This window comes from Orycteropus afer, unplaced genomic scaffold (assembly GCF_000298275.1).
Source record: "Orycteropus afer afer isolate SDZICR_OR568_19922 unplaced genomic scaffold, OryAfe1.0 scaffold00036, whole genome shotgun sequence".
Lineage (NCBI taxonomy): Eukaryota > Metazoa > Chordata > Mammalia > Tubulidentata > Orycteropodidae > Orycteropus > Orycteropus afer.
Window position 1 is genome coordinate 3,386,323 of NW_006921623.1, and position 25,095 is coordinate 3,411,417.

The window sequence follows — 25,095 nt, forward strand, 5'->3', positions numbered from 1 at the left end:
ATGGCCACCAGCTTCTCACCGGACACCGGGCTCCTACCCCTGTACTCCCTGTGGACCGTGCGTGTCTCCCCACCGCACCAGACGTTAGCTTCCCGATTAGTTCTTTGGTTTCTGGAGTCTTCAGTTCCAGGTTTCTGAAACTGGGTCCTGGGCCTGCAGGAGCGTCTCCTGAGTTCAGAGGTTCAGGCGTTCTGGGTGCGTGGTTTGTGCTTTGGACGTAGGGGATGCGAGGTGAGTTGCACGTGTGATTGATGAGATGGATGGTGGTTTCCATCCCGGGCCAGAGCTCTTTGCTACTTGAATGCTTGCCCAGGCATCAGGCGAGCACCAATGGGCAGGAGTCGGCGATGTGCGGTGGTGTCCCCGTCCTCTGGCCCTTTTTCTGTATGTTCCTCTGCCCAATCCCTCCTCCAGTGCCCAGGGTCTTCCCCGTGGCTCTACACCAAGGGCTGGAATAGCTTGGAGGACTGTTGGAGCTACCTTTTAAGAAGGTCTGTTTTTTACAAAGAGATTCTGTAGGGAAGAACTGCTTAACTGGCTCCTGGCTCTTCATTTTTGGCATGAATATGAGCTGGAGGAGACTTGTTCAGAGGACACAGAGGGCATAGAGTATCTATCTATCTATCTATCTATCTGTCTATCCTTCTATCTATATTAATCTGCACATGATACTCTGGAGTGTGAAACTCCAGGTTAGAGAATGATATTTATTAGTCTAGAATGCAATCTCATAAATCAGAGCTGGATTTCAGTGTAAGCCGACTCCACTTCTGGCACCTGGTACCTACACCTCTTCCTGTTTATATTAATCAGATTTGGCTTTTGGCAGCTCCCCCCTAACTTCAATGTGTAAAAACAAAACAAAACAAAACAAAACAACAAACCCATTGAGTGGATTCCAACTCACAGCAACCCCCCCTGGGTTTCCAAGGCTGTAAATCTTTATGGAAGCAGACTGCCTCATCTTTCTTCCATGGAGTGGCTGGTGGGTTCCAACTGCTGACCTTTTGGTTATCAGACAAATACCTTAACCACAGAGACAAGGGGAATAAGTATTTGTGCTGAAAACCAGGAGTCAGAAGCCTATAAGGAGAGTTGCTGCTGTTTCTGCAAATGTAAACTGTATGCAGATGGTCTTGGGGGCACCTGGTGGGGAAGGAGGGAAAAAATATTCATTTCACTCCAGAGCCACTGGCTTAATTATGTCCCTCGTGCTAGATAGAAAACACTAGTGTCTTCTCTACCACTTTGGCTTAACAATGACCCTAATGAAGTGGATCTCAGTGAGATCCGAGGCTCCTCTCCAACCCAGGTCACAATGCCAGTCACATTGGCTCCACCACCCCATCTCAAATCAGCCCAAGTCCCCACTGTGGCCATAGCAGGGGTGAAAGGTCACTGAGGAATCCACACTCACCTAGTTATTAAATGGCTTACTTGTTAACACTTCTGGCTTCCCTTCCTGCCACCTGGTTGGATGGTGGGGTTGTTGTTCTTATGTGTCCTCCAGTCGGACCTGACTCATAGCGACCCCTCCTGGGTTTCCTAGGCAGTATCACTAAGGAAGTAGATTGCCCCGTCTTCTTTCAGAGGAGTGGCTGGTGGGTTTGAACCGCCAGCCTTCTGGTTAGCAGTCAAGTGTCTTAGGCACTACACTACTAGTGGTGGGGTTGTTGTTGTTGTTGTTATGTGCCGTCGAGTTGGACCCGACTCATAGTGACCCCTCCTTGGGTTTCCGAGGCGGTATCACTACGGAAGTAGATTGCCCCATCTTCCTTGCGAGGAGTGGCTGGTGGGTTTGAACCACCAGCCTTCTGGTTAGCAGTCAAGTGCCTTAGCCACTATGCTACCAGAGCTCCCAGTGGTGGGGTACTGGTCCTCAACTATAAACCAAAAGCCAGTTGTCATCAAGTTGTCTCTGCTAATGGACTGCTGTTAGAATTTTCATAGAACCAGGGCTTCTGTGGGCAACCAAGAGGGCAAACTGTGAGTATATGTGTACATGTGGGGAAGGGAGATGTTGTGGGCAGATTCTTGGTAGTTTTCTTTGTGTGGAGTTTCCCATGTCCTCCATGGACTATTTAGCTGGGTAGACTGGGTAGAAGCAGGGGCCCATCGGAGCAGGTTTGGATGAACCTCTGAGCTACCACTCTGGGAGCTCTGGAGAGAGCAGAGCAACTTGTGGGTGGGAGACCAGGAGGCTCCAGATACTCTTTGCCCTGTTTTGGATGTGAACAGGGTCCCCCTGGGCCTTGCCCAGGCAGCCACTGGCTGAGCCCTCACAGGGGCATTGTTCTGTGCTTGGGACACAGTCGGCAGTTTTGCTCTCAGGGCACTTTCAGTGCAGTAGGAGAGATTCGAGACAACTGGACCAACAACTGGACTCCCTGGGGGCATCCGAGCTGGGAGGAACTTTGGAAATCATAGCACAGAGCTCTCACAGAGAGGAAGAAACTGTGGTCCAAGGAAGGGAGGTTCATGGCCAATTGATGGTTGAGTGGGACAGAGTCCACTTTCTTGGGCTCTGTCACTCCAAGCTGTCTCCCAGTTAACCACCGTCTGGTGAGGGGCAGATCAGTAGAGATTGGGTCTATGGGTGAAGAATGAGTGAGGCTCTGGGACATGATGATGGAAAGATGGAGGCTTAGGAGGTCCAGAGCCATTCTCACAACTGTGGAGACTAGATACAAGAGCAGTAAACTCCCAAGGGTCCTGTGCCCTACCAGCCCCTCTCCCCATATCAAACAGTCTCACAGACAGACTGAAGTGATTTTTGATAACCCAACAAGGCATCCTTTTCTTATGTTGAGAATTAGTTTCCAAGACTGTATTACTGCAACTGAGATTTATGTGGGTTCCAGCCCCTTCCTAAGCATGTAATATAGCTGTCATGCCCACCCCTTCCTTGTTCCCTGATTTGCTTAATTGCTGTGATCTGTTTAATTATCACTTGTGAGGGTGCTATGTTGTACAACCTCTTTCCCTTGGTATGTTTTTATTAAGGGCTTGTTTAATGAGAACGCAATTAAGGAGATGGTGCTCAGTTCCACTCAGAGGAAGGAAAAGGAAAGAGTAAGCTAGTTCGTGGGGAAGAGCACAAGAAAGGAAAAAGTAGAGACAGATCTCAGGTTAGAATCTGGACGGTGATGATTTCGCCTGAATCTGTTGGAGGTGCAGACCTGTGGGTGTATCCAAGAGACAAGGCCAGAGTCCCCAGGCTGCTATGGCTGTCCACCTCCTGGTGGGGTCAGCAGGATAGGTAGACCCCAGCACAGCTTCTCCCAGCTTGGCCTGTTGCTGGTCCTCAAGGGGGTGTAGGCATTGCTGCATAAGCTATACATGGGCCATGCCAAGGCAACCCATTGTGTTTCCTTATTGAGGAGGAACAGACACATTCTTGGCCTTGTTTGCTGTGTTCATTTGAGCATCCAGTACTGTCTCAGGGGCATGCTTCTATCCCAGCAAAGCTCCTGGGGGTGGGCAGGAAGCAGGCAGGTTGCCTAGAGAGAGGGCACTGAAATCTTTCCTTTGTTTCTGGGCCCAGGGGCCTTGCCTGGCCCAGCCCTACCTCCCCACAGCCCACAGGGCCTCTACCCCAAGAGGGGTCCTGTCCTGCTAGCCTTGGCCCACTTTCTGCCTCCCAGCTCTAACTCTGAGTCTGTCGACTCCCCTGGGACCAGAGTGTCTTAGCTTCGCTATTAAAGTCAGCTGTGTTTCTTCCTGCTGGGGTAAAAAATATGTGAAACTGTTCACTACAGATATGCAAATAAGCACAAGTAAGCCTGTGCTTACCTTGCTTATTGAGTAATCCTATACTAGTGGCCATAAGATTCCTGCTGGTGTGAATGTTTAATAATAACCACACACACACACACACACACACAAACAAAAACCAACCCAAACCACTGCCATTGAGTCAATTCCCACTCACAGGGAACATCACAGGGTTTCCAAGGCTGTAAGTCTTTATGGAAGAAGATTGCCTCATCTTCCTCCCTCAGAGCAGCTGTTGGGTTTGAACCACCAAGCTTCAAGTTAGCAGCCAAATGCCTTACCCACTGTGCTACCCATCAGAGCTCCTTTTAAAATAATAACACAGTGCGTGTATTAAATCTCTTTTTACTTCAACAAAACTTAAGAATCTTGAATTAAGTCTCAGATAAAAGCCCAGAACTCAGATGAGGATGGGAGGGGGCAGAGGACTCCAGAGAATGGCAAAGAAAATAGCTGCTCTCTGAGAACGGGCTAAATAATTAGGGCCTTTTCGTGAGCAAAGAGAGAGCTTGGGGCTGGGGGATAGGGTTGAATTCCATAAGATCATCCATAGAAGGGCTTGTTCATCAATCCCATACTGCCAGAAGGAGGCTCCTTACTCTCAAACACACACATGCACACCTTGAAATTCTAAAGAGAGGCTTTGGACAAAGCAAAGAAAGCCTTTCTTTATTCCAGGGAAATAACCACATGGAAATAATTCCCTCCAAGAAATGGCACAGGGTGGAAATGTAATCAATGTGTAAGTGGCTTGGAGACATTCTTGGCTGACACTGATCATTAAGGAAAGCTAGGGGTGCCCTGGTTACATCCAGACCTGTGATAGGGACAGCCTTGTCCCCCTTCCCCCTCTTAGACACCATCCTCCTCTACCCCAGGATGCTCAGGTCAGATGGATCAACTCACAGAGGCTTCTTATTGTGTTTCATAATCTCATGTTTTGGCTTTACACCAAGCTTAGGAGGGAGGCAGACAGTCATCCCCTGGTTTGGGGATGCACACACCGGATGTGGCACCTCTGACTTTCTCAAGGTCGTCAGTGGACCCGGCTTGCACCTGTTGGCTAGTCCTCTTCTGGCTCCTTCATCCTGCTGACGCACTCCACGGAGGGTCTCTGATGGGTTGACACTTGCACCTGCTCCTTCCTCTCCCTCCCCCCTTCCCTGCACAGCTTGACAGTCCCAGGAGACTGGGCACGGGAGGTAGGACCCTGGACATTCCTGTGCACAAGTCTCCCAGACATAGCTGCTAGGATTTAAGAGACGGCTGGGAAATGGGAGAGCTGTGCAGTACAGAAGCCAGCCTTGCCTGCCCTCTCTGATGCCTGAACTCTGGCAGGGCTCTGGATTCTGTGGAAGCCATCCCCTCCAGGCTTCAGTGGAAATGGAAATGCATCACTCTGGGAGTCCTGAGTGTATTAGAGGTAAGTCAGGCACATAAGCACACACGAATTAGGCAGAAATGTGCACCTGTGTTATGAGCTAGGCTTTAAAGAAATAGTTTTCTCCTCTGTTCAGGCACTTCTTTTGCTCTCTTTGCTTCCATTTAACGCAAAATGATTTCATTTCTGATGCTCATCTTTGGTGCTCCTGGATACTTCATTCTAGCTGGGCAGGGGGATATTTGGCCACTGATGAGTTCCCCCATCCTCCTCAGAAGCTAGATTCCTGAACAGGGTTGTCAGCAGGGCTTTGAACCGGTTCATTCTGGTTTGATCCCTTGTTGAGAATTTGCATTCTGCCCTCAGATATACCGAATCAGAATATACATTTTAACAGATCACCACCGTGCTAAAATATGGGCTCTGACTCAATATATCTGGGATGCCATTGCAACTTCTCAGCAAAGGGCTGAACTGAAATGAACCGGTTAGAAGCCCTGGCTGTCAGTGAGACTGGTGTTGTGGAGCTTCTTTGAGCACATGCTCATGCCCTGAGGGGGGCCTGCCCCCATCAGGAAGCCGCTCTTCTGAGAGCCTCACTGCCACAGCTCCACACCCTGTTCCTTGGTTTGTGGAGGCCATGGGGAGTGAGAAGCAGGGCTGGGGTCTCTCACTAGAGGGGCTGAAGAGTGGAATCCTATGTCTGGCTCTTGTCCCTAGACTTGAAACCCACACCAGAAGAGCTAAGATGGGACAACATTATTCTCCAGGAGAGGCAGTGTCATTGAGAGTGGAAAGCAGACCTAAGTCTGAATGTTGAAGACTGTGTGGCCTTGGGGCAAGTTAATCTCTGTGAACCCGTTCCCTCATTTGCATATGGGGGATACAAATAATAACTGCCTCATAGGATTTCTTTGAGGATTCAGTGTTTCCTGTCAGCTGTCATTAATTTAGTGCCCAACTCATGGTGGCCCCATGTACAATGTAACAAAGTGCTGCCCATTTCTTCACCTTCCCCATGACTGGTTGTGGGTTGGACTGCTGTGATCTACAGGGCTTTCACTGGCTGTTTTTTGGAAATAGATCAGCAGTCCTTTCTTCCTAGTCCTTCTCAGTCTGGCAGCTCCAGTGAAACCTGTTCAACATGCAAGCCTTTGCCACTGATAGACTGATGGTGGCTATGCATGAGGTACATTGGCTGGGAATCAAACCTGGATTTCCTGCATGGAAGGCGAGAATTCTACCACTGAGCTACCACTGTCCCAGGATTAAATGAGACAGTGTATATAAAATATCCTGTTCCATAGTACACGCTAAGGAGCTCTGGTGGCACAGTGCCTAAGGCATTTGACTGCTAAACAGAAGGTTAGTGGTTCAAACCTGCCAGCTGCTCCATGGAAGGAAATTACCACCCAGTGTGGGTTGCTATGAGTTGGAATCAACTTGATGGCAGTGGGTTTGGTTTATAGTACGAGCTCAGTCGTAGATTCACCACTTACCAACTATGTGGCCCTGGGCAAGTTATTTAACCTCTCTGAGCCTTAACTGCATCATCTGTAAGATGAGGGTAATTATACCTACCTTTCAGCATGCTAATAAAAGTTGGAGCTAATATATATAAATCCTCTGTTGTTGTTGTTGTTATGTGCCGTCGAGTCGGCCCCGACTCATAGCGACCCCTCCTTGGGTTTCCGAGGCAGTTATCACTACGGAAGTAGGATTGCCCAACCTCTAGTAGAGTGTTTCTCAAAGTGTGGTCCCGAGACTGACAGCATTCTCTGGGAATGTTTAAAGAAATGCGAACTCTCAGGTTTCGCTCTAGACCTTAGAAACTCTAGGGGCAGGGCCAGCCATCTGTGTTTTAACTGGCTTCCAGTGATTCTGATGCTTGCCCAAGTGTGAGAACCACTGTTGTAGAACAATCCTGGTGCATGAAACCCAAAACCAAACCCACTGCTGTCTACTTGATTCCAACTCATAGCAACCCTACAGGAGAGAGAACTGCCCCGTGAGGGACTGACTCAATGGCAGTGGGTTTGGCTTTTTGGTTTGAATCTTTACAGAGGCATGCTGCCACAGCTGATGGGTTCAAACAGCTGATCTTTTGGTTAGCAGCCAAGCACTTAACCACTGTGCCACGAGGGTTCCTTTTCCTGGCGCATAGCAAAAAACCAAACTTACTGCCCTTGAGTTGATTCTAACTCATAGTGACCCCCATTGGGTTTCCAAGGCAGTAAATCTTTACAGAAGTAGATTGCCCCATCTTCCTTCTGCAGAGCAGCTGGTAGGTTTGAACCGCCAACCTTCTGGTTAGCAGTCAGATGCCTTAGGCACTGTGCCACCAGAGCTCCTTTTCCTGGCGCATAGAAGCTGAGCTGATTAATGGAATACATCACACAGAAATCAAAAAAAAAAAAAAAAAGGGCCAATTTCAATCACCTCCCACCACCAATTTAGAACCCTGTTGGGCAAATCCCTCTATTCATAGTGAGCCTGTAGGACAGTGTAGAACAGCCCTTTAGGGTTACCAAGGTTGTAATCTTTTTGGAGACAGACTGCCACATCTTTCTCCTGTGGAGCAGCTGGTGGGTTTGAACCCCTGCCAGACTTTTCAGTTAGCAGCCTAGTACTTAACCACTGTGCCACCAGGGCTCCTTCCTTGGTGCTCCGTCTCTGTTTAAAAAAGCATTGCTCAGAGGCACCAACATTACTGTTGTTGTTGTTGTTGTTATGTGCCGTCGAGTCGGCCCCGACTCATAGCGACCCCTCCTTGGGTTTCCGAGGCAGTTATCACTACGGAAGTAGGATTGCCCAACCTTCCTTCCGAGGAGTGGCTGGTGGGTTTGAACCGCCAGCCGTCTGGTTAGCAGGCAAGTGTCTTAGCCACTATGCTACCAGAGCTCCCACCAACATTACTAACTGCATCATTATCATCCCCCTGTGGGCAAAACAAGAGGCAACTTGTTTAATGGTGCAGCATGAAGGAATTAAGTTAGCCAAAAGAGGTCTTCACAGAGAGTGAGGATGGGAAAAAGGAGAAAATTGGCTTGGTGACCTTCAAAACAAAGACTGTCAGTCTTAGGAACAAGAATATTTCTGGGAATTGGCTGCAGGGCTATGAACTGACCTGGGCTGAAGTGGGTTCTCATCCAGCCCTGCCGCTGAACTCAGTCACTTCAGCCAGGACTCTTCCTGTTTTGTGCCTTGGTTGCCCTGTCTGTAAAATGAGGTGGTGGGGTTAATGGGTCAGTCTGAGTTCTTTATTGCTGACATTTTGGGGGTCCAGTTGGCCATGGCTGGAGGTCCAAGAAATTGAGAGAAGCTGCAGTCCAGGAAGGGACAGATGCAAGGGAAACCTTGGGACAGAAGTTGGTGCAGCCAGGCTCTCAATTACCCACTGGCCCAGACTCAGACCCCAGTTTAGATTTCAACAGTGCCTGCTTAGAATCTGTACAACTTTGGGCAAGTCACTTTACTTTCCTGAGCCTCACTTTTCTCATCTGTAAAATGTGATTAATAAAACCCACTTTATAAAGGAGCTCTGGTGGCATAATGGTTAAGGCATTTGGCTGCTAACTTGAAGGTCAGGGGTTCAAACTCACCAGATGTTCTGTAGGAGGAAGATGAGGCAATTTACTTCCAAAGCCAATGGGAGTTGCTATGAGTGGAATCCACTCGATGGCAGTGTTTATTTTCATTTAATTAATTAATTTTTTTAAAAAAACCTTACCAGTATATGTTGAGATATATGGGCTCTTAGCATGGAAGTAAGATGGGGCAATCCACTTTTGTAGTGATACTGCCTCGGAAACCCAAGGAGGGGTCGCTATGTGTCTGGTCTGACTGGACGGCACATAACAACAGTAACAACAGCACGGATCTGGGCCTAGGAAAGGGTCCTTTTTATCCAAGCCGCTGGTGATATGAGTAGCCCCGCCTCTGAGTCCTCACCCGGAGTGACCTGTCAGTGCTCATTTCATCTAGAGGCAAGGAGACATAGGCTGCCAATCTCCCCCACCCTCCAATGGCCTGAAGTGCCAATGTGGTTTCCTCCAGAAGTCTGCAGGACAGGAAGGGGCCAGTCCCACTTACAAGGACTCAGGAGGCAGAACTGGAGGCTGTGATTGGAAATAGGGTAGACGCGGGTGGGGGAGTTGTGGAGGGGTGGGAGGGAGTGGAAAGTGGAAAAGAAGCCTCTGGGGGCGAGCGCCCTGGGGACTTCCCAGGAGGCTGCGGTGTGGCACTATGGGGGGGGTGTGCAGCGCGGAGACCGGAGGGGGGATGTGCTCTGGTCAGGAGGGGACAGCGGGTCCAGATCTCCCCATCCCCCGCACCTGTGCGTGTATTTAGGTTAGTCTGGAATCTGCCAACCCCAGTGGGTCGTCTGCCTTGTGACTAGCTCTCCAAAGATTACTTCACCCGTTTGGGCTCTCGCTGTTCAATTCCAAGACCTGCCTCTTGTCCGCTCCTTCTTATTCCATCCCTGCAAGGTTTTCATCTTTCTTTTGGTCAGTGTATAGTGCAGCCCAAAGCCGTAACTCTGCCTTTCGCCCCTTTGGACAGGATAGGAACCTCCAGAGCTCCATAATAAGAAGCCATTGAGTAGTGTTCCCTGACTGCAGCTACAGCTTTTCTCTGTCATCTCATGGACTACTCTCCCCACCCCCTTTCAGAAAAAAAAAAAAAAAAAAACCCAAAAACGTGACGAGGAGTTCGTTCACTGTCCTAGGTGACGAATTTCCATTGCGAACAGGACTCAGACCTGCACTTTTGGAGTGGGTGCAGGGAAAGCACCTTCAGAGACTGCTTCCTCAGAGTTAGGGGGCGGGGAGGAAGCACAGATTCGAAGCAAGGCTGCAAAGATCTTTTTTCTTGGGTTGGGGTGACCCCTGGTGGTCATTCAAAATCCAAGCAGCCCATGGGAAGAGGGGAGAATGGAGAATTACAGAGTGGCCCAGGCAATACTAAGAGTAAGAGAGCCATCCTCCTGAAGTTGATACCGAGGGTGACCGAAGCCTCCCTGTCTGGCCAAGCCACTCATGCGTCCCCTTCCAGAGCTCCAGTCTGGAGTTCCTGGTGGGGTTTTATTAAGGGTGGGGCCCTTACACAGGTCTCTTCCTGTTCCCGGTGTCCCTGTCGCTGGAGGTGTCTGTGGGGAAGGCTACCACCATCTACGCTGTCAACGGCACTGAGATCCTGCTGCCTTGCACTTTTTCCAGCTGCTTTGGCTTTGAGAACCTCCAATTCTGGTGGTCCTACAATGGCACTGGCACATCCAAGACTGTAAGTAATGAGGGGAGGAAAGGACAGCACAACTTCCTCCTTCTTTCTCACGTGGTCCCTTCTGAACTGAACCCCACTAAGATGGTCCCCAGAACCTACTTTTTGTACCCCCTTTCTCAGTGTTCTCTGAAAAGCCTGCCTAGAGGGATCTAAGTGGGAGGGATGCTATGCTTTTTCCAGAACAGTGTTGCTAGAATTTGGGGCTGTTGGATGGAATTCTTGGCTAGAGTCCTCTCTTAAGAAATACCTGGAACTTGAATTTCTTGTGTAAAAATTAATAATTTAGTTAAAGAAAAAAAAAAAAAAAAAAAAACCAACAGAGAAAGACTAACCCTTTGGATCTTTGGAGAGGGGGAAGGAGAAGAACCCAAATGATGGAAGGGCTGGGGAACTGGACTTGGAAGGAAAGGAGAGAAGAAACTAGAGAAGAACAAGCGATCTGCAGAACCATTGGCAGGCCTGTGGGGCAAAGGTGGGGGATAAATCTATGGTTTATATTTATTGCAAACTTAGTCCACAATCTAGCATGGGACTCAAGATTAACACAGGTAAGCCCCCAGGAGACCAATTCTGGATAGAATTAAATACAGAACTCAGGGTACTGATGATTAAGGCTGTAGGATTGAACCCATTCCTCACAGTGGGTCAGAATTTAGATGGACGGGCGACATGGTGCCAGGAAAAGCTGAGTGGGAAGTGACAGAGCAATGAATGTGGTATTTGCAGGGGTCATTACTTAAAAAGCTTTTATGAAGAAAGCAGTAAGAGCTTTGCTACAGTGCATGGATATCTTAAGAAACAAAAATGGGCTTAGAGTATAAACACAGAAGACTTGAAAGCAGGGACTCAAACAGATACTTGTACACCAATGTTCACTGAAACATTATTCACAATAACCCAGTGGTGGAAACAACCCATCACTAACAGATGAATGGATAAATAAAATGTGGTACATACATGCAATGGAATATTACTCAGCCATAAGGAGGTATGAAATCCTGATACATTCTGCAACATGTGCTAACCAGGAAAACATTGTGCTGAGTGAAATAAACCAGACACAAAAGGACAAATATTGTATGGCTCCACTTACGTGAAATATCCACAACAGACAAATACATAGAGACAGAAAGTAGAGGTTATCAGGGACGGGGGAAAGGGAAAATGGGATATTATTGCTTAATGGATACAGAGTTCTGTTTGGGGTGATTAAAAGTTTTGGAAATAAATAGTGGTGAAGGTTGCACAATATTTTGAATGTAAATAATGCCACAAATTATATACTTAAAATGGTTAAAATGGCAATTTTTATGTTATTTATATTTTATCATCATAAAGAAGAAAAGGAAATAGGTTTAGCCTTCAGCAAGCAAGATTTAGGACAGACAAGCAGAGCTATTGATGCTGGAAGAGGAAACTAAGGGGGAGGAAGCAGCTCAGATTGAGGGCTCTTCCTGGGCCTGGATGTGGGAGGTACCCAAGGAATGGGTTGGAGTGATGCTCATGACCTTTGAGGACCCTGATTCTTTCTTGACTATCTCCTCTTCTATTCCCTAGCTCATAGAAGGGACTGTAAAGAATGAGAAGTCTGACCCCAAGGTGAAGGCCAAAAAGGATGACCGTATCACTCTGGTGGGCTCTACTAAGGAGAAGGTGAACAACATTTCCATTCTATTGAAGGACTTGGATTTCAGTGACACTGGCAAATACACCTGTCGTGTGAAGAACCCCAAGGAGAAAGATCTTGAGCACCAGGCCACCATCTTCCTTCAAGTAGTTGACAAATGTATGCGTTAGGGGCTGGGCTGAGGGCAGTGGAATGGGAGTGGCTTGGGGGACAGATGCTGATTCAGTGTTATAGTCAAATGGTAAAAATTGACATGTTGTTGCTTACTTTACTTTACTCTTTCAAGAGTTACAGAAGCTGGAAGAACACACCTTGAATGCTTATTTTACCACTCAATAACTTGTGAATACACTTAGCCTCTCTAAGCCTCATTTTCCTCATCTGTAAAAGGAAATATAGCTGCATTCTTCTGGGGTGGTTGTGAGGATTAGAGTAGCTACTGGGTGCATTTTGTGACTATTCAAGCTCTTTTTCTCTGTGCTTATTATTACTACTATTGTGTACCCCATTGGTAACAATTGATTGAATATCAGGTACTGTACTAGAAAGTTCTCTGAATGATACATAATGATTTTTTTCTTTTGAAGAACTTACAGTTTAGGAAAAAGTGGAATTAGGTAAACACATAATTGAAATAGAAGGCAGAGCATGATACATACATATATACATACAGGAAAGGTGTAGACAATAGAGATTGAATAAAACATGGCCCTTTCCCTCTGGGAGTTTATATACTATTTGGGGATTCCAGTCTGACACAGGTGGAACAATTGGACAGTGAGGGTGGGTATGATAAGGAGTTACGTGAGTCACATGCCCCCAGACAGTGAAGGAAGGGGGTTATAGAAGTGGGGCTGATAACAAGGGCTGGAGAAGTTGGGCTGGGCTTCATGAAGTGGAAGAATCTGGAAGGGTAGAGAGGTGCAGAAGCAGAGAGAAAAGGGGGATGGAAACTACTTAAGGATCCTGATCCTGTTGCATTTTCTGTGTAGCTTGGGATTTTCTGCTGTCCTGGATGACATGGAATGCCTGGTGAGGGAGACGCCATTGCTTTGATCTTGACCATGCTAAAGGCAGAGCTGGAGGCCATCTGGGCAGCTTTTTCTGAGCCTAGAGTATCTGAGTCAAGTCCACTTATGGTGGCACCTCTACTTTTCTGGCTGGGCTCCTGTCACTCTGCTTGGTGCTCAGCCTTCTCGGGAGGGAAAAGAAGGGGAAGAGAGCCAATATTTATGGAACATTTCTGGGTGCCAGGTTCTGGGTTAAGTGCTTTCATTCTCTTGGCTTCTTGGCTCCTCAGTTCCTTGGCTCCTTATTAAGTCCCTTCAAGGTGGGTCTTCACTCCATTTTTACTGGTTCATTCTTCTATCTACTCAACAAATATTTTTTGAGCTCCTGTTATGTGATAGACATGTTCTAGGTGCTGAGGATGCAGCATGAAGAAGACAGATAAATTTCTGCCTCATGGAGACTATCTTCTAATGGAGCAGGGGGTGGATAGGAGAGACCTAATAAACAAAACAAAGAAGAAAATAATATTGTATAATAAACCAAAACCAAAAACAAACTCCAAACCAAATTCACTGCCATTGAGTTGATTCTGACTCAGAGACCCCCTTTGGGTTTCCAAGGTGGTAAATCTTTATGGAAGTAGATTGCCCAGTCTTCCTTCTGCAGAGTGGCTAGTGGGTTTGAACTGCCAGCCTTCTGGTTAGCAGTCAAACACCTTAGGCTCTATTCCACCAGAGGTCCTTACATTATATAATAGAACAAATTAAATGCTAGGAGAAAAAATGGAATCCCTGGGTGATATAATGATTAGCGCTGAGCTGTAAATAAAAATGTTGACGGTTCAAATTTACCTAGAAATGCCTTGGAGACAAGGCCTGGTGATCTATTTCTGAAAAATTAGCCATTGAAAACCCTGTGGAGCACAGTTCTGTTCTAACACACATGGGGTTGCCATGAGTCAGAATCAACTTGGCAGCAACTGGTTTGGGTTTGGTTTTATGAGAAAAAATGAAACAAGGAAAGGGAAATGAGGTTCCAACAGGGTGGCTGTGGAAGGTCTCACTAGGAAAGGTAACATAGAATGGGGTCATTTGAAGGAGATGAGAGAGGAAGCCATGAGGATGTCTTTGGGAAGATGTTCCAGGTTAAGGGAACAGCAAGTGCAAAGGTCCTGAGGTAGATGTTTGAAGTACAACAAGGACACAAGTGTGACTGGAGCAGGGTGAGTAGTAAGAGATGAGTCAGATTGAGCCAAGTTGTGTGGAGCTTTGTAACATGAGTGAAATGAGAGCCACTGAAGGATTCTAAGCAGAGATGTCAATGCCATATCAGGCTTACTCTGGCTGCTGTGTGAAGAATGCAGACAGTCATCAAAGTGGGCATACCAGTTGAAAGTTATTATTGACATCCAGAGATGACTTAGGTGAGGGTGGTAGTAAGTGGTCAGATTCTAGATTTTTTTTTTTAAAGTTAGTTGCCATCAGGATTCTCAGGTAGATTGATATAGGCTTTGGGAAAAAGGGAGGAGACAAGGAAGACTCCAGGGTTTTTGGTCAGAGCAACTGGAAGGATAGAGTTGTTCTCATGCTGATGAGGAAGAGTATGGGTGGAGCAGGTTTGGGAAGAAGTTTTGGAGTTCAGTCTTCAGATGAGGAATTGAGGCTAGAAGGATTAAGTGACCTGTCCAAGGTTATGAGCTAGTGAGAGGCCTATAGTTAAAACCCAGATCTATCTGGTCAAAGATATCTTATGATAGCAGAGATATCATAGAGAGATTCTTGATTTTTTTCTACAGTGGCCAAGGAGCCCTAGAACGATGCAATGGAATTCTCACATGGCAGTTTGGGGGGCCAGGTGATGACTCAAACCTGGGTGATGTGGGCCCTGAGTCTGAATTATTTCAGAATTTGTATGTGTGTCTGTAGGAGAGTATTTATGGAGAGGGTGATGGGATGTTGTGCCATGTTCCTGCTTCTCCTGCTTCCTGCCATAAGGTCTGGGGGGGGGGGTGGTAGAGCTGGAGGCCTGAGAGTGGACTTGTCCCAGATGCTGGTGAGCTGTGTCAGGGGGTGGAAGCTGCATAGCCCAGCTCCAGGTGACTTCTACTCTCTGTCTCCCCCTTGCCCTCCTTACTCTGGCCATGCAGTGGAGGAAGTGGACAACACAGTGACACTCATCATCTTGGCAGTTGTGGGCGGTATCATTGGGTCCCTCATCTTCATCCTGCTGCTCAAGAAGTTCATCACCTTCATCCTCAAGAAGACTCGGGAGAAAAAGTGAGTTCACTGCCATAGCACACTCCTGTCCTCCTGCCAGCCTGCCACTTACTCCCATTTCATAGGTGCTCCCAGCATCCTCTTCTCTTGTTCCACCTTCACCTGCCCCCATCATTCTCCCTGTCATCTTATCCTTACTTCTGACTCTCATTCTATCCTGTTTTCCTAATGCTACCACTCTCTTTCTTATCCCTGCAACCCTCCTCCCCATCTCCTAGTTCCTCTCCTATGTTTATCTCCTCTTCCTCATGCTCCCAATATGTGTTTATTGAATGAATGGATAATGAATCCCACATTCCACTTGCTCTTCTTTATCCCACTGTCTTCCTTCTCATCTCATTAGCCTCTTTCTTTCCACTTCTCCAACCTCAACCTAAAGTTTACCAAAGAATTTAGGAACTTCCTCCACCCCCCACATTAGAGAAAACATAAAATTCCATGTACAGAAACTCTAGGGAGGGAAGATCCTTCTGGAGATATGGAGTCTCTTGTAAAATTCTGAAAATTCAAATGAGGCAAATAAAAAAAATCTAAAATGGCTAATATGAACCCCTAGGAAACTATGGTAAGCCCAGGCACACAAAGAGACATCTATAAGAGAAGGGGGAAGAGGAGATGGAGGGAGGTATAGAGAGTGCAACCCCCTCCCCAGAATTTCCAGAACAGTGTCAAGAAGCTTCAAAGCAGGAGGTGGTGATTCTTCCAAAACCAGAATGGGGGAAAAACATCTGTAGCTGTGTTCTGAGCAAGAAAAATGAGATGAGGCAGGTCTACCATTGAAATAGACAGGATGATGGTAACAATGAGATGCAAAAGGGAAGGAAGAACATCTTTGCTCCTGTTTGCTTTATTTTGCTCTGTCAAAGAGGGAATTCGGCTAGAGAGGGAAGAAATTACACTTGTAAGAGGGAAAGGAAGCTGAAGGCCCAGAAGGAGATATTAAGGGAATAATATCCCAGGCCCTAACTGAGAAAAAGAATTCATAGGTTGTCTCAGTGCTCCATGGCCAGGGGCTGTGAGATTTTTGGAGACCTGGAGAGGGACCCTGAAGCACTGAGCTGGACCAAATTCTGTCTTTAATCCAGTCTTATTGTTGATGGCAAGCAAACTTGGAGAACAAATCACTGCACATATGGTTTAAAACACTTAGAGAAAAAACAATGATCCTTCAGAGCCACCACGTATTCATCAATAATAAGACATGCTAAACATTTTCTTGATAAGGCACTGGTGGATTAGGAGATTGCTACAGAGATAATAACACCATCGAATGCGTACTGTGCGAGATACTCCATCAGGCATTTAAAAACTATATCTATAATTTTTATTTTACAGTTGAGCATAGTGAGGCTCAGAGTGGTTAGAATACACAGGCAGTAAGTGATAGAGGTGTGATTTGAGACTTGACTTATTTGGCTTCAAAACTTAAACTGTTGCTACTGTACCCTACTGACTGATTGGTTGTATATAGAGTTCATTCATTCATTCATTGATTTGGTGGCTATTTTTGAGGTACTGTGTGCAAGGTACTGTGTGCAAGGCACTGTGCCAAGTGCTGTAGGATATTCTAGAAGGAATGATATTTTCCCCTTAATGAAGCAGGATGTGTACACTATAAATGTAATACAAGTTAGAGGCGATCAGTGCTAGCATAGAGGTATAAAATGATGAAAGGGTTCAGAAGCAAGTGAAATTCTGGACTGCTGTATTTGTGCTGGTGGCATAGTGCCTAAGGCCTTTGACTGCTAACCAGAAGGTTGGTGGTTCAAACCCACCAAACACTCGGTGGAAGGAAGACTGGGCAATCTACTTCCGTAAAGATTTACTGCCTCTTGGGTTGCTGTGAGTCAGGATCAACTTGATGGCAGTGAGTTTGGTTTTTGGTTTGGTATTTGTTTCCAAGGGCTGCTATAAAAAATTTCTACAAACTCATGGCTTAAAACAACAGAAATGTATTCTCTTACAGCTCTGGAGGCTAGACTCCAAGACCAAGGTGCCACACTCCTCCTCTAGGCTCTAGGGAAGGATCCTTCCTTGTCTCTTCCTAGCTTCTGGTGGCTCCTGGCAGCCCTTGATGTTCCTTGGCTTATAGCTGTATCACTTCAATTTCTGCCACTGTCTTCATATAACCATCTTCCCCATGTCTTTGTGTCTTTTCTCTTCTTATAAGAATACCAGTCATTGGACTTGGGGCCTACCCTAAATCCAGGATAATTTCATCTTCAGATTTCCAATTAATTACATCTACAAAGACCCTATTTCCAAAAAAGGTCACACATTGAGATTCTGAGTGGATATTAATTTTAGGGGACACTATTCAACCCACTACAGAGGCCTAGGGGACATTTGAAGTAGGTCTTGGGTATGATTTTGCCTTGAGTAGTGTGAAGAGAAGGGCATTCCAGGTTGAGGGACCACTGAGAACCAAGGCAGAGAGTCTGGGAGGTGAGTATGGATCTGGAGAACAAGGTGTTTTGTTTGTTGAAAGGATGAGGCCTGTAGTGGGGAGAAAAGAAAGCCTATAAAAGGAGTTGAGGACAGATCCTTGGAGACCTGGGAGTCTAGGCTGTGACTGGCTTTCCTTCTGCCTAGAATACTTATGCAGAGGGCTGGTGAGATCTTGCAGGGCATGATATGATCAGGGAGAAAGAATCTGGCCATGATGGGTGGAGAGAGGCTTGAGGTAGGAAGATAGACCTCAGGGGGAAGCCTGAGCGGGTCCCTGTGAATGGCAGGGAAAGCCTGCATAGGGTTTTCAAATGTATGTGCTATTCCCTCTCCCTAGAATGCCCCTTCTCTCTTTTCTGATTCATTTTTGCTAGTTTAACTATAAATGACACATCCAGAAAATGCTTCCCTGATATCTGCTAGGTCCTTGGTACCAAATCAACCCCACTGCCATTGAGTTGATTCCAACTCATAGTGACCCTACAGGACAGAGAGATCTGCACCATAGGGTTTTCTTTTCTTTTCTTTTTTTTAATTGTGATTTGGGTGAAGATTTACAGAGCAAATTCACTTTCCATACAGCAGTTCAAATATACTTTGTCTCCATGACATTGACCACAGTTTACCACAATGCAACAGCTCCCCTCCCACTTCCTCCCCATAGTTACCTCTTCCCAGTGTCCATCCCTCCATGGACTCCTGCCCCTGAGCTGTCTCCCTGTGCATAAGCAGCCCTTCTTTCTACCATGATTATTCTCTCCAAGGAGAGTATCTACTTGAGGTAAATGTTCAACTCATATGCCTGTCTTTTGTTTGGCTGGAAACCATGAGTGTGGGTTCAATTCCAGACCTGAAGGGCAGTTAGGGTCCATAGTCTCAGTGGTTCCACCAGGCTTTATCGGACCAGCAAACCTGGTCCCCCCCCCACCTTTTTTTTTCTCCAAATGATTTTGAGTTTTTTTCTACATTGTTCTCCCTCTCTATCAAGGATATCCTACATAGATCCCCTTCCAAGTAGATGACAGTCGTAGCCAGGCACCATCTAGTTCTTCTGGTCACATAGTCATATAGGCTGCAGATTGGATGGTGTACCAGTTGCTAGGACTAATTGTTTTCATGACTTTTTGGTTTTCTTCATTCTTCTTTGCTCTGGACGAGGAGAGACCCATTGTTGCATCTAGATGGCAGCTTGCGAGCTTTTAAGATCCCAATCGCTACTCGCCACAGTAGGAGGTGGAATAATGTTTTGTATAGTATGTTATGCCAATTGAGCTTGATGTCCTCTGCGACTATGGTCCCAAGCCTGCAGGTTCACCTACTCGGTCCCTCTGGGTAGCTGGCTGTGACCAAGCTGTGACCACAACCTTGCCCCTTGTCAGCTCTACTATACACCTGGGAATTCTGCTCATTCACATAAACTTATAGGACCATTGTCTGCCAACCCTATACATGTTCTTGGATACACTCCCCATTTCATAGACATACCTACTCGTTCAGCCTGTCCACCCATCTATCCACCCCTATACCCATGTTAGCCTTCACTGCCAATGCAGTACTGTATGTACAAAAGGGTTCATATTTGTTGTCTGTACCTCTCATATACCTCTCTATGTCTTTCTCATCCTCAATACTGCCATATTGGTCACTCACATTTGGTACATTACCCTTCTCTTCACCCAAATCAATACTTACCTCTATCTATCTAACAGCATCCGTATAGGGTTTTCAAGGCTGTAAATCTTTACAGAAGCAGACTGCCTCATCTTTCTCCCACAGAGTGGCTGATGGATTCCAACTGGTGACCTTTTGATTAGCAGCCAAATGCTTTAACCACTGCACCACTAGAGCTGCTCCTCCTTGGCACACCCCTATATATCATTGATCACATTGTATTGCAGTCACCTGTTTAATGTCACATTCCCTGAAGACTGAAAGTTTCCTGAAAGCAGAAACTGCAATATTTTTCACTCCTCTAGCTTGACACAGTGCCTGGTACATAGTAGGTTCTTAGTAAAGACATATGGACTACATGAGAGCACAGTTAAGTGGATAAGTAATTAGCTGAGTGGACTATACCTTAGCTCAAATGATTTCAAGATAAACTCATCTGAATAGAGTTCTTTAGAAGTCTGCCTGCTCATGGTTATTATTAAGATTTGAAGTAGACTAGGATGACATATCTATCAAGTTTGTCATACTGTGATGGTTTGTGTATTGCTATAATGCTAGAAGCTATGCCACTGGTATTTCAAATACCAGCAGGGTCACCCATGGTGGACGGGTTTCAGCAAAACTCCTGGATCAAGATGGACTGAGAAGAAAGGCCTAACAACCTACTTCCAAAAACTAGCCAATGAAAATCCTATGGGTCAGCAAGAGAATATTGTCTGATATATGCTAGAAGATGAACCCCCTAGGTTGGAAGGCAATGATGGACTCAAGTGTGGTGGCAGTCATGTTTTATTCTGTTGTACCTGGGGTCACCATGAATCAGAGCCAATTTGATGGCAACTGACAACAACAACAACAACAGCAGTGACTGTTGGAATAAAATTGGGATTTGGGAGGATCTTGATAGGCTGGAACTATGAACAAAATCCTACAAAGATGAAATTGATGAGGACAAAATATTAAGTTCTTCTCTAAGGTCCCCAAACCCAACCTAACCACCCCAGGATCAGGGATAAGGTATAGTTTAGCAACTCTCTCTCTGGTCCAAGAGACCTCAGGACCTGGTGGGGCCCTGGAGAAAGAGCATTTTGCCCTTGGTATACTCCTTGCTGTCCTGAACCTTCTCCACTGGGTGTCACAGCCTGGGAAATGCCCAGATTTGCCTTCCCCTTGACACTGACCCCTGGGAATAGTGCCCTCTGCTGTGTAGAGATGACTAGGTGATGGCCAACCTTCCTGAGTACTTTCTATGTGTCAGACACCATTCGTACAGCAACCTTCAAAGAAGATATTATATTCATTTTATATATGAGGAAACCGAGGAACAGGTGGGGTAGGTGACTTCCTCCATAGTCCATGCCCATAATGACCTTGCTATCTTACCTCTGTAGAAGTCTGGGGAGAGAGTGGAGGGCTGGACCCCTCCACACTATTCATTACTCTTACTCCTCTCTTCACCCCTTCTCTCCCTCTCCAGGAAAGAGTGTCTCGTGAGTTCCTCAGGGAACGACAATACAGAGAATGGGTTGCCTGGCTCTAAGGCAGAAGAGAAACCACCCACAAAAGTGTGAGCCCCTGCTTTGGGCCCAGAAGCCACAGGGAGCCTTACTCTCTAATGACGAAACTGATGCTTGAGCCGTGTCCGTAGAACCCACGTGCCTGAGACATCTGCTGCTTGGCTCCAACTGTAGTCTTTTCAGTCAGGGAGAAACTGGGGTCCTTGCAGCCTGCCCCACCCCCTCCCCAGCTATGGCTCTCCAGAGACAAGGGCTGGCAGGAGTGAGGTGTGGAAGGTATGGGAAAGGGCAAGGTGGGCTGAGGTGGGGAAGGGAGAGGGTTCTGTGACCCAGTGGTGGGGTGGTATGGAGGAGGGACCATTCCCTGACACCTGGGTAGATGGGTTTTCTTCAGCCTCCTCACCCTGTCTGAGCAGTACCTTGGTTTCCTTCCATATTTCTCTTTAAGAGGGACTTGGAGGACCAGAGAAGCCTGCCCTAGTAGCTAGGCCCTAGAGATGTGGCAAAGAAAGGGCCATGTGTGGAGGACTAAACTTTTGTGATGGGGTAGGGGCTGAGTGGGAAGAGGACTCTTTCAAGATCTGGGGGCTGGGGATGCTGGAGGTAGGGCTATAGTGAGAGGCATGCCCCTACTTTGTAGGGTACCTGATCCCCCACAGTCCCTCAAGAAGGGGACATAACTTTCTTACCTTTCTGTAACCCCAGACCTGCCTGCCTTGACCCCAGCCATCCATTCTGAGTTTCTCAACCCTCTCAATTGGGGCCTTCTGCCTTGGTCTTGAAGGTGCCTGGTCCCACCTGCCTATTCCTCTGTCTCTGTCACTGAGAAGCCAGTGAAGGTGCCTCCCTCCCTCACCCCACCCCCAGTCTTCCTGGAACACTGGGGTGCTACCAGCCTTTTGCTTTTCTCCTTTGGAAATCAAGGCTGCAAAGGTGGGTGAGCCAGTGTCCTGGGCCATTCAGCCACTGGCATGCCCATCTCAGCCATGCCAAGCTGGCAACCCTTTGTCCTAGGCATGGCAGGACCATTGCCACCCCTGGAAACACCTGAGCCTGGCTCTCCTCTGTGCCTCTTCCTTCCCAGGTGAAACTGTAGGTGACATCATCCTGACCCCTCTCCTCCCCTTGGCTTTTCCTAGGCCCCCATCATCACTCCTCTCCCCTGCACCCAGGGTTGTTCACCCCTTATGGTTCAAGGACTTATCTTCCCCTCAGGGTCCCTCTTCCTTTGGATGAGAGGACCTTTGGGTTTTCTGGCTGCCTCCTACTCAGCTGTGCCATCCCCTCTCCCACCCAGAGATTGGCAGGAGCAGGGAGAGGGTGCCCATAATTTTCCTTTGCCTTTCTAAGAACTGGTTTGCACACCCCTGTATGAGGGGCTAGACTGTGCCTTAGCTCCTGAATCCTAGCTCATTCCTTTGCTTCCCCTTTAGCCCAAACTTCCTGACATAACTTAGTGTGGTGTGGGGCTGACCCAAGGTCATGGAGGAGGCCAGAGAATGGAGTATGGAATTAGGACACCACTGGCCCCTTGGCCAGGAACTGAGTCTTAGAGACATCTGCTAAGTGCTTCCATCAGGGGATCCCCTCAGGAGGAAGTAGTGGTGTTGGAAGTGTGGGTGAGTGATAGTGGAGAGATGTGGTAACTCTGCCATCTGCTCCCACTCCCCCTTCTCTTATTGAATTTCTGAGATTCTGTGCTCTGGCCCCCAGGACAGGTGGGAAGAGAGTAGGCCCCTTTTCCAGATGAGATGGTATGAGAGCCTCAGGGTCCTCCCTGCTAAAAGCAGCAACAAGCTACCTGGAGATTGGAGGGGGACTGACAAACAGCAACACCTGGCAGGCTGCCCTTGGGCTGTGTTCCCAACCCAATTCAATCTCTCTTGGTCTCTCCTATCCTTTTTCACACAGAACCCCTCCTGGGTTTGGGTTCAGATTTTCCTAGCCTTAGGAGCAAACAGGCCAGAGCCACCAGTCATATAGAATACTTCTTATAGCTGCCTTCATGTAAAACTGCTTTCTTCTCCCTTCCCAACTTCAACCTTTGAGCAGGCAGAACATCTTGGGGCTCCTCTTTCTGTCTTCTGAAGAAGACAAGATGACCAGTTCACATAAAGTTGGGAGAGGATGAGCATCATTGGGATCTTTCTACTCCTTGATCTACTGCTGACATACAGGCAGGTCATATATCTTCTCTGGGCTCAGCTTTTTCCTTCTCTAAAATGGGTATAATACTTACCTGCCTCACAGGACTGTTGTGAGGCTTGGCGAGTTTTTCTTTAAAAAAAAATCTTTTGGCTTGGAAAAAGATCTAGGAAGCTAGAATATTATAACTGGAGGGATTGTTTCAAGTCTATCTTGTCCCTATCTCTGTGTCTCATCCTACAACATACACATCACATTGTATCTCATGTACACACACATACCCATTCTCTCTGTCTCTCCTTTTCCACCTCTCCCCTCAGAATAATGTTACTCTATGATGTAAGAACCTTGACTCAGATGCTTGCTCAGATGTTGCTTGTCCATGGTTTTTGTTTGGTGGTTTTCAGTAGAGCTGATTGGAACTATTGGGGAGACATTTTTGGTTACCCCAATGCCTGGGGGAGCACTACTGGTATTTATAGGGTGGGCACTATGAATGCTAAACTTCTCCTTAGAGAGTATGGGACAGTCCCAACAACAAATAATTGACCTTCTCCAATGGCAGAGTTATCCCCATGGAGAACTGGCCTGGATTTGCAGTAGGATGTCATTGGGCAAAGTCGTCTTTCTCGAGCAGACCCTTCAATGCTTGTAAAACTCCAGTGGTCCCCAGGGGTTGGTGAGAGTGTTTCCAGGGCTGTAGGCTAGAGCAAAACCCTGCTTACAGGTTTGATCTTGGGAGCCCTGGATGCACCCAGCTGCCCTGACAGTGAAGTCAGTGAGACCAAGGACAAAGTGTTTCCCAGCTCCCCACCCTTGACCTAAAAACAACAACAACTAGTTGCCATGGAGTTGATTCCAACTCAGGGTGATTCCATGTGTGTCAAAGTAGAACTGTGCTCTGCAGGTTTTTTAATGGCTGATGTTTTGGAAGGAGATCCTCGGGCCTTTCTTTGGAGGCACCTTTGGGTGAACTCAAACCTCTATCTAACCTTTCAGTTGGCAGCTGAGAGCATTAACCATGTGTACTGCCCAGGGACTTCAAAGTAAGACTTCAGAGTTTCAGGTCTTAGGTTTCTCTCTGTGTAACAATTTAGCAGAAAATAGCCAGAATGAAGTGATACTCAAGAGGCCTATAAGAGTGGCCTATGGAACTCAGACTCTTCCCACATCTGGCACAGCTGGAGGCGCACTGAACCTTGCATGAAGTGAGGGGTGTGCGAGTGTGCTCCCAACATGGCAGGAGGTGAGAGTGCGTGTGTGTGGTGTGTTCGTGGAGTGTGTACATGGGAGTGTGTGCATGTGTGTGGGCAGTGCAAGTGCATGGAAGTGTCACTGTGGAGTGAGTGGGCTGTGCATGGGAAGGGTGATGTGTGGGTGTATGTGTAAAGACTGTGCCCTTGACTTGGGGGGGACTCTGGACATTTCAAGAGCCATCTTTCCTGGCCTGAGCTATACCTGTTGGGGTAGTTGGGTGCTGAGAAAGGATAAGTGATAAAGGGAAGACCAGCCATGCTCCTGGACTCCACAACTCCATGACTCCATGTCACTATTATAGACAGCTGCCATCAGAGGGGAAGAATGTTGGGGAGAGGGAGTGTAAGGAGGGGGACTTCTCTGGAAAATTCTATAGCTTGCTTCACTTACTTTGTCCCAGGTTGGAGTCCCTACCCTCCCACCCCCACCTCCCACCTGATATGCAATGCTTTTGACTATCTTATGCATGGTTTCTTCTTCTGGCTTGGATGACAAAAATATCCATAGTCAACTTTCCTGTATAAGTTCACAGAATGCAGCAATGGGTCTTGGAGGGGCATGACTCAGGCCTGGGGTGCCTCTGGGAGGCACAGATATGCACATGCCCAGCACTGACTTGTGTTCAAATACAGAGTGGATGCAATCAGACTGTCTTGCCTTTACAACATGTTTTGCATTGTAGAATTTTATTTAGCTTTGCCTTGG

At 47.1% G+C, this 25,095-nt stretch overlaps 1 protein-coding gene across 1 annotated transcript; it reads left to right on the forward strand.

Moving 5' to 3' along the window:
• Positions 1-24,882, forward strand: SCN4B (sodium voltage-gated channel beta subunit 4). The gene is given in 8 exon segments (XM_007936593.2): positions 1-57; positions 160-217; positions 10,266-10,438; positions 11,996-12,224; positions 15,223-15,352; positions 20,949-21,038; positions 24,791-24,812; positions 24,814-24,882. Coding segments are annotated over 8 exon segments (828 nt in total).
• Positions 24,883-25,095: the final 213 nt, after the last annotated feature.